The sequence below is a fragment of the Emiliania huxleyi genome (genome assembly GCF_000372725.1).
Source record: "Emiliania huxleyi CCMP1516 unplaced genomic scaffold EMIHUscaffold_86, whole genome shotgun sequence".
Classification (NCBI taxonomy): domain Eukaryota; phylum Haptophyta; order Isochrysidales; family Noelaerhabdaceae; genus Emiliania; species Emiliania huxleyi.
In genome coordinates this window covers 463,694-472,657 of record NW_005195584.1, presented here as the reverse complement: position 1 = coordinate 472,657, position 8,964 = coordinate 463,694, and the positions used below count along the sequence as shown (strand labels likewise).

The window sequence follows — 8,964 nt, the reverse complement described above, 5'->3', positions numbered from 1 at the left end:
ATGGAGGTAACGTGGGAACAGGCCAACAGCCAGTGGGACGAACGAGGGCCGCGACGGCGGCTCAAGCGGGAGGGAGCGGAGACGGTGGGCAGAGAGCGAAGTGGGTGAGACTGATGATGCTCCTTCGACTTAGGGAGCGGTTCAGATGCTGGGCGGGCTTCAGGCTGGTGCTCACGCGAACAGGAATCGACGCGATGTGCAAAGCATACAAGAAGGGGAGAGGGAAGAGGAGAGACGCCGGTGGGGACGAAGCAGAAACTAGCGCAGACGAGAGCAGGGCAGACCCGGGGACTGGGGAGCCGGAGCAGACGGCATCGGCCGCCGAGGGAACGTTGGGAAGAGGCACGAGGAGGGCGGCGACTTCGACCGACTATGGAGGACCCGTCGCCAGACGACGCAGGGCAGAAGACGGTGAGGCGGAGCAGACGCGCAGGGTGAGACGAGGGAGGGAGCAGGACTTTGCGGAGATCAGCAGGAGGATGTACGAAGAGATTAGGAGCAGCAGGGACCCGAGGGACCATGTGGAAGACGGCTAGTGCTAGTCCCCCATCGGGAGGACGACCCCGGCTAGTCGCCGACCACACCCACAAAGAACCCTGCACAAAGATCGCAAGGGCGGGGGCCTGTTCCTTTTTACCCATCTCACAGTAGAGAGGTGTCCGTTTTTATTTATTTATTTATTTAGTGTGGGTAAACCATAAAACTAGGTTTGAATTCGTCCACGTAAGGCTTGGTGAGTGGTTGGGGTGGCCTCAGGCATCCCCAAGGGAGCCTCTGCGGTGCCACATAAGCAGCTTAGTGATTGTCGAGACTTTAAAGTATTCGTTGGAAGAAACGCAAACAAGACAGACGGTACTATGGTCACCAGTAAACCATAATTCGACTTTGAGGGATCATATCTCAAAAATCCGGGAGAGAGCATAGCCTTATTGTTGCATATTATGCCACATAAGGTCAAACTCGACCCCACAAGCATCAAGAACCCGATGCTCCGGCTCGACTGTGCCGGCACACTGCCTCCTCGCGCCAGCTGCTCGCAGGCCGTCGCGGCCCGTGGTGCACCAGAGAGAGAGGTCGACACGTTGCCCCCGCCGGCGAGTCCGCGCGGCTCGGGCCGGCCAGAAGGTGTGTGGTGGCGGCACCGTGGCAGGATTGCGGAGAAGAGCTCGCCGAACGCGAGCAGCAGATGGCCAAAGTGTGCCAGCGCGAGAGCCTCGCGAGCGGGCGCAGAAGGAGCTCGCCGTGACACGATGCCGGGCGGTGGTGGTGCTCTGGCGGCTGTGCACAGTGGGCAAGGTCAGGCTGCAGCAGGGCAGCACGATGGTAGTGCCCTGCTGCAGCCTGGCCTGACATGCACAGGGCGAACAGAGGCGGTACTATCGTCCGGCGCTCGTCGTCGAATCTGGGCCAACTTCGACCGCCGCCACAGCTCGCCACGAGCACGCAGCGACAAAATGTTGACTGTACGGAAGTTGAGGCTGGTCGAGAGGAAAAGGCTGCCGTGCGAGCAAGCAGCAGGCCGGCTCGGCGTGGACTGCCGCGGCGACTTTTATGGGCTTCTCTGTTCATAGTACCGTATACGGTACTATGGTTTACCACACTAAGCGAGTACCTCCTATGGCGCTTCACAGCGATTGTAGGAAAATGTCGAAACCAAATCACGGTCGCGGCCTTCCGACTCGCGCCTCCGCCTCACTGGCACTCTTGTAGCCCTGGCCGGTGCGCGTGCTCAGTTGAAGTTCCCGAGTGAAAATTCGAACGCGTTCTCTCACGGTGACCAACAAATGTCCACCTCAGAGGCACCTCCGGAGGCAGGCCGCCGCACGCCGGCGACACAGCTCCAGCTGTCGAACTGACCCGCAGCTCCTCTCAGAGCGGGAACTGTGACGAAAAGTGACTGAGGCGGTTGTCAGGAACCATCATACGGATCACATGGTGGCTCTCTCATGACGGGAGACCGCCCGACCACTCCTGGGTGGCACTGCCACCGGTGTCGCTCGACGCGTCCTGTCGACAGCGTGCCGACAGCGACAGACCATGTGGGACGCGTCGAGTATCGACCTCTACTGCTTACCCAGCCTTCGAGTGTATCCTGGCTGTGGTCCCACACCCACTGGTGTCCATCTCAGAGACCGCAGGAGGTCATGAGGGTCGATGGGAGTGCCAACCCCACAATGCCTAAAAACCCAGCCCAGTACACGTCGGCTTTACGCGGCTAAGCACCGGCCGCGGGCCGCCCCTGGATGTGAGGTTACCGACAGCACTCCAAGCTCCGCAAGTAGGTTGCAGCCGGCGGTGCAGCGCCAGCCTCGCCCGCACGCGCCGCATAGAGAGCGCGCCGCTCCGTCCGCCAGGTCATACTTAGTTACTTACGCAACACACGGATCAAGGTCACGCACCGACTGCAACCCCGAGGCGAAGGGCGTATATGCACATCCCACAGGTCGAGCCACTCTGAGTGGCTCCGACAGGCACGCACACGGTCCACTCGGAGTGGACCATGCTATTGTGAAAACAAGAACTCTGAAATAGAGGCCTCAGCTGCGCAAAAAAGACTGCCGCGCAACGAAGACCGCTGCTGACGCCCAGGATGACAGAATTGGCCTTCGCCAGACTGAGGACTATTGTGCGCCTCGGCGAGGCGGTTCCGGACATCCCGATTACATGCGCGGTGGACTTCATCTTGCCGGTCAACTGCCGGCGGTCGACAACTTGCCGTTCGAGCAGCGTCGGGTACCGCCGGCAAGATGAACTCACCTGAAGCTGAGCCGCGGCATGCCGCCCCGCCTGCAAGATGAAGTCCACCGCGCTCGGAAAAAATAACTTCGGAACCGCTTTGCCAAGGCGCACAATAGTCACACTGACAGCATTTTCCAGATGCGTCATCCTGGGCCGCTGGAAAATGCTCTTAACCCCGTACCCTCTGTGACCGTCTGCCGGTCGCCATTTATTTCTGGCTGCCGAGGATGCCACAACTGGAAAACACTGTCAGTCTGACTATTGTGCGCCTTGGCGAGGCGGTCCCGGTGGTATTTTTTAAGAGCTGGTTCGGCATGCACGAGCGCGTGGGTGTGTGTGAGCACCGCGGGTCTTTTTTGCGATCCCGGGTCTTGTGCTTGTGCGTGATGCTGTGTGGCATGTGGTCGTCTGCAGTCAGTATAGACATGATAGGGGTGGACTATAGGTCCAGTAGGTCAATTGATCTCGCTTAGTCGCATCGTGGGGAGCTCATCCCGGGCCGTCGCAGGCCGCCGCGCATCGGGTCTTTTTTGCGAAGCTGAGGCCTCTAGTCGTTTTTATTCTGCAAAGGGGTGTGAACGGAGAGAGCAAACTCCTGGCAGCTCCCACAGCCGAAATGTGCGCCAGCTGCCCGCTCACCTGTGTCACGCCGCCGCGCACGCACCTTGCTATGTGCTCGCGCGAGCTCCCGCCCGAACCTCCAGCTCGGCGTCCCACTGCTTGGGAGCCGATCGCTTTTCCTCGGCGCTCGCGTCGAGCCGAGCTCTCGGCACTCTACGGCGGGCGTCGCTGTGCGGGGCGCCCGTTTCCTGCTGGCCCGAGCGGAAAGCTCCACGCGCCCGCGCGAGCTCCCGGCCGAGCCTCCAGCTCGGCGTCGCACTGCTGAGGAGCAATTTGTCGTCCGTCGGTGCTCTCGAGGAGCCGAGCTCTTTGCCCTGGGCCGGGGGACGTTGAGGGAGGGGGGGGGGGCCCCCCCCCTTCCTTCACCCGGGGGTTTTTCCGGGGTGGGGGCAAAGGCCCCCCTCCCCCGGGGGTTTTTTGGGGGGGGAGCCCCCCCCCCCCCCCCCCCCCCCTCGATCTCGCGGCGAGAGCACGAGCGCGCCGTCCTCCGGCGACGCGCCGCCACGCTCTTCCTTAGGTCGTCCTCCGAGATATCGGTGCCGGACCGGCGGGGCGGGGGCGGGGCGGCGTCGGAGCAAGTGTCTCGGCCGTCGGTCGACGGAGCGGCGACCCGCGAGCACGCTTCGTCGGCGCCCGACGAGGGTGGTGCCGCTGTCGCTCTGCCGCGTGCGCAGGCGTGCGCAGGCGTGCCGAGGTCTCGCGACGGCACTCAGCCCGAGCCCCTCCGGGCGCTCGATCGTATGCTCGTGGAGGCGTCGCGCGGCCGCAGTCTTCGCAGCGGCGGCCGCCGCTGCGGTGGATGCGGGCCAGAAAGAAGGCCGCGCGCGCGGCCAGGGGCCAGGGCTGGCTCTGGCTCGGGCGAGGGCGATCCCGGTTGTCCCTCCGCGGGCGCCTCTGGTCATGCCCGCTTGCTCGACGGCTGGGTTGTGCGTGCGCGCGACTCTCGAGTCGTCGGCGAGTAGTGTGCGCGGGCGGTGGGTGCCGTGGAGATTAGGGGAGACGTCGCTTTGAGCTGCGGGTAGCGGGACCGGGAGATGTTGGGAGATACAGACACGGCGGTACGGTGTCTGGAGTAACATCTCAGAGGTTGAGCAGCGCAGGGGGTGTGCACCTGCCCCCCCATCTCCGGTCCAACGAGTAGAAACATGTTTCCAAAAAGCAGCTACGCCCCGACACGACGACGAGACTCACTCCCCTGGTCGCACACGCTCCCCGACACTCGCAGCAAGCAGCAAGGATCGGGCGGGAGAGGAATTAGCTCAGAGAGACACGCACTCACACACTCACACACACACACACACACACACACACACACACACACACACACACACACACACACACACACAGAGAGAGAGAGAGAGAGAGAGAGAGAGAGAGAGAGAGAGAGAGAGAGAGAGAGAGAGCGAGCGAGCGAGAGAGCGAGCGAGCGAGAGAGAGAGCGAGAGTACAGTACAGTGATCAACAGAGACCCCCACCCACACGCCGCGCAGTGTGGGAAGCGACGACGAGACTCACTCCTCGCACTCGCAGCACGGATCCAACGGGAGGAACGAGGGGCCGCCCAGGCAGCCCCCGGGGCACGCGCAGCCGTTACGGTGCGCGTCCTGCCCGCCGCCCGGCATCGGCGCATCCTCCGCCGCCGCCGGGGCCGGCGGCTCGCCCGGGATTGGCGCGTCCGTCATCGGCGCGCCCGGCATCGGCGCGCCCGGTGGCGCGCCCGGCATCGGCGCATCGTCCGCCGCGGACCGCGGCGGCCCATGCGCCCCACAGTAGGGCACGGCCACGCCGGGCGTCGCCCGCAGGAACGCGGCAAAGGAGTCGTGGTCGAACGTGCCCTCCATGATGGCGAGCCGCGTCGCCGCGTGGGGCGGGCGGTTGATGGCGTCGACGACGACGACGCCCCACGCGTGCTTGACGGCGTCAGCCTGCTCGAGCCCGCGCAGCCACTCCGCCGCGTCCTTCGCGGTGCACTCGTTGTACGACGACGTGCGGGCGGCGAGCATGCGCCGCATCGCCAAGTAGTCGCAATCGCTGCAGCCGGCGCGCTGCACCACGGGCGGCAGCGTGTAGCGCGTCACGGCCGGGAGGTGCTGCGCCGGGAAGCAGAGGGCGTCGCTGCACGCCGGGCAAAGGGCCAGGTGGCGGAGCGCGAGCCCCGCGCGAGTGCGCCGCGAGTGCGCGAGAGCCGCCGCTAGGCGGCGGTAGCTCTCATAGAGAGCGCCTGCGGGCTGCTGCTCGCGCAGCGCCACCTCGAACGCGAACTTTGCGTCCGCGACGAGCTGCGGCGCGTGCGGCGCCTCGCCGTGCGCCTCTGCGTCCGCCTCGCGCAGCGTCAGCGCGACGCCGCGCCGCGCGCCGAGCAGCCGCGCGCGCGTCAGCCAATGCGACGGCCAGCACTGCGGCAGCAGCAGCTCCTGCCCATCGGGGCCGCGCCAGGGCTGCTGCTTGAGCTTTGGGTCGGCGCGCCATTGCGGCGGCTTGGGGAGGCACTGCCGGTACCACAGTAGCAAACGCGCGTCGAGCTGTTGCGTGGACAGCGAGTCCGGGTCGCACGAGAAGGCATTCGGGTCAGCGTACGGGCCCTCCATCGCAGCGAGCTCGTAGTGCATTTCAGCGCCCATGCTCGGCGGCCTGTGATCGCCGCCGTACGTCTGCAGGAGCCGCCGCACCTCGCGGACGATGCTCCTGTTGAAGGCGCGGGCGATGTTCTCCTTCTCAACCGCCTCCGTCTCCTCCCCCTCGCCTAGCGGCTTGTCCGCCGTTTGGTACGCGTCCTTCGTCTCGACGGTGCCTCCGTCGGCCGCGTCGAGAACGCCCAGCAAGGCATCAGTGGCGATGGATAGCGTGCGCGCTGACGCCTCGCGAGCCGCCTCCCCCTCCCCCTCCTCCTCGCCGTCCTCCAGCTGCTCGAACAGCCGTGCAGCAGTCTTTTCTGCCTGGGCTCGCCGTACCGCGATCAGCTCCTCCTCCGCCGCCGCGCCCTCCGAGGCCTCCGCCGCCGCCGCGGCGGCGGCGGCGGGCGACGGCGTCGCGGTGGCGGCGGCGGCAGCCGCAGCCTTGCTCTCCGCCCGCTTCGCCGCCTCCCGCAGCCTCTTGTGGCGCGTGGCGCGCGCGGTTTTGGCTTGCCCGGGTCGCTTGGGGTCAAACTCGATGGTCTCGATGCCCCAGTGGTGACGCGCGTAGGCCTCGCCGAGCGCGCGCACGACCCTTGCCCACAGCTTGCACTCCGCCTCGACGTCGCCCTGGAAGTGTGGCACCCTGTGCCACGGCCGCTCCGGGTTGTCCTTCTCGAGCTCCCGGTCGTAATCCTCGTGGCGCGCGGCAAGGACGGCGCGCCAGCGCTGCTCCGTCTGCGCAGGCCGGGGCCGCTCGACCATGAGCGCGTCCATCTCGACGTCCGCGTTCTCCTTCTCGCCGCCGCCGCCGGCGAGCGGCTTGCGCCGGCGTCGGCGGCCGGACGCCGCCGCCGGCGCAGGTGCGGGCGGAGTCGCGCGCCCCGTCTCGTTGTCGGGCGACTCCTCGCCGCCGGCGGCGTCGGGTGCGGCGACGTCGGCCTGCGAGTCGCGAGGGCGGCCTGCACCGGCGGCGGTCCGCAACGTCTCGCGGCGCGCCGCCAGCCACGCCGTGAACTCATGGGCGATGTCGCTGTCGTCGGGCGGCTGGTACAAGCTCGGCTGGATGTGGTCCATGAAGGCCTCCATCTCGGCCGCGGTCACGTCGTCGGGCGCGTCGACGGGCTGCAAGGCCGTGGACCGCACGGCGGGGCGGCTGCGCCAGGACTGGCGCGTCGCTGACGACGAGCCGAAGCAAAAAGGGCTGCACGACGGCAAGCCCGGCTGCATTCTCGCGCCGGGACGGCGATCCTGGTCGAGCACGAGACGCCGCCTGCTTTGGCGATCCGTTTTCTTTTCTTGATTCCGTTTGTTGCAAACGGAATAAGTTGCAAAACCCTGAATAAAAAAACAAAACGCGAAAATCCCCTTTGCAGCCAAGCCTACCGGGCACCTAATCTCGGCCGCGCACTCTCGGCGCCGACTGCTATCCCAAGACGCGGACGAGGCTTCACCACGTCCCGAGCTAACGCCCATAACTGCATGCTCTTCCCTCGCTCCCCGACCGGCGGGCTGTCCTGCTTCGGGCGCGGGCCCAGCTTTTCGCTGCTGGAGGAGGAGGACGGCACGCCCAGCGCGCCTTCCGAGGCGAGCGAGGCGGCCGAGGAGACCGCTCCTTCGCCGGCCGAGGCGGAGGACTCGGCCCCGACGAGCGGCGGAGGCAACCCCGCCGAGCAGTCTGCGGACAGCTCGCCGGAGGAGGAGGAGGAAGAGGAGGCCATTTCGCCGCTCGGTGAGCCCGCCGCCGCCTCGGAGGAGGAGGTGAGCTCGCTGCTCGCAAAGATCGACTTCTCGCGCAAGCGGCTCGAGTCGGCCTCGGCGCTCCGCTGCACGCTCCGCGGGGTCACTTCGGAGGACTGCGCGGCGCTGGGCGCGGCGCTGCGCGAGAGCGGCGCGCTGTCGCGGCTGACGGCGCTCGACCTCTCCAGCAACAGCATCGGCCCCGACGGCGCCCGCTGCATCGCCGAGGCGGCGGCGGCCGCCGGCGGCGCTCCCCTCCTGCGCGAGCTCTCCCTGTCGGAGAACCGGCTCGGGGACGGCGGCGCCGGCGCCCTCTCCCTCCTCCTGCGAGCCGCCGGCCCGCCGCCAGACGGGCGGAGGGCGGAGCAGCCGGCGGAGCAGCCGGCGGAGGAGCCGCCGGCCGACGCGCTGGTCCGCCGCAGCGGGGCGGGCGAGGGCGGGGCGGAGCTCAGCGACTCGTCCGACGTGCTCGTCGCGTCTTGCCCCGCCAGCCCGGCGGCGGCCTCCGACCAAAGCGGCACCCTCGACCCGCCCTCCTCCTTTGTCCGCATGTCGAGCCGGCACCCGCCGCCGCCGCCGCCGCTCGGGGGGCTGCCCTGCTCTGTGCTCCCTTCGCTGCTGTCGCTCTCGCTGCGCTTCGCGAGAGTCGGCGACGCGGGCGCGGCGCACCTGGCCGGTTGGTTTGTGATGCGATGGGCTGCTGAGACCGATCCATGACTTGATTAGGCGCGGCGCACTTGGCCGACGCGTTCGTCGCGGGCGGCGGCGGCAGCCTCACTATCCTTCGGCTCGAGGGGAACACGATAGGCTGCGCCGGGTGCGAGAGGTGCCGCACCACCCGCCGCACAGCACTTCCCTTGTGCGAGGAGGAAGGGTGCGGACGGTTCTCACTCGCCCCACACATGCGATCCCAGGCTCGCGGCCAGCCTGGCTGCCTTGCCAGCGCTCCGCGTCCTCGGCTTTGGCGACGCGCTGGGCGCGGGGTCGCGATCGGCGGACGACGGCACGCCCATGACACACGCTCTCTGACATGTCCGCGACGCGTCCCACAGGCGGGAACGCGATCGGCGACGCCGGCATGTGCGCGCTCGCCTCCGCGCTCGCTCAGACTGGCGCGCCGCGGGCGGGGAGGCGAGGGGGGAGAGGGCTACCTCTGACTGACCGCGGCCCCTCTCTCCCCTTTGCGCAGAGCGAGACCTCATCGAGCTCGCGCCGGACGCCTCTGGCCCCGCTGTGGCGGTGGGCGGGGCAC

General features: G+C 67.4%; 3 protein-coding genes across 3 annotated transcripts; 1 reads left to right on the top strand and 2 right to left on the bottom strand.

Annotated features, from left to right (window-relative positions):
• Positions 1 to 3,344: 3,344 nt before the first annotated feature.
• On the bottom strand, positions 3,345 to 4,458 carry EMIHUDRAFT_359690 (hypothetical protein). The gene is made up of 3 exons (XM_005758566.1): positions 4,402 to 4,458; positions 3,849 to 4,379; positions 3,345 to 3,674 (listed from the first exon to the last, which is right to left on the bottom strand). The coding sequence occupies exons 2-3, from the start codon at positions 4,260 to 4,262 to the stop codon at positions 3,408 to 3,410; spliced, it is 681 nt and encodes a 226-aa protein (XP_005758623.1). The 5' UTR covers positions 4,263 to 4,379; positions 4,402 to 4,458; the 3' UTR covers positions 3,345 to 3,407.
• A 1,639-nt stretch (positions 4,459 to 6,097) lies between these two features.
• EMIHUDRAFT_359687 (hypothetical protein) lies at positions 6,098 to 7,232 on the bottom strand (the record flags this gene model as incomplete). The annotated part of the gene is made up of 1 exon (XM_005758565.1): positions 6,098 to 7,232. A coding segment is annotated over exon 1 (1,016 nt), but the record flags the coding sequence as incomplete, so codon positions are not given.
• A 143-nt stretch (positions 7,233 to 7,375) lies between these two features.
• EMIHUDRAFT_453538 (hypothetical protein) lies at positions 7,376 to 8,741 on the top strand (the record flags this gene model as incomplete). The annotated part of the gene is made up of 6 exons (XM_005758564.1): positions 7,376 to 7,648; positions 7,739 to 7,870; positions 8,072 to 8,263; positions 8,357 to 8,388; positions 8,439 to 8,538; positions 8,627 to 8,741. The coding sequence occupies exons 1-6, from the start codon at positions 7,455 to 7,457 to the stop codon at positions 8,739 to 8,741; spliced, it is 765 nt and encodes a 254-aa protein (XP_005758621.1). The 5' UTR covers positions 7,376 to 7,454.
• Between the last annotated feature and the right edge of the window lie 223 nt (positions 8,742 to 8,964).

What these genes read in the sequence shown, in the direction of transcription:
- EMIHUDRAFT_359690 (XM_005758566.1), bottom strand. Translation starts at nt 4,262, where the DNA reads ATGACCAGAGGCGCCCGCGGAGGGACAACCGGGATCGCCCTCGCCCGA. An exon ending in AGCGTGGCGGCGCGTCGCCG is followed by an intron (nt 3,675 to 3,848) that starts GAGGACGGCGCG and finishes CCCCCGGCCCAG; the next exon opens with GGCAAAGAGCTCGGCTCCTC.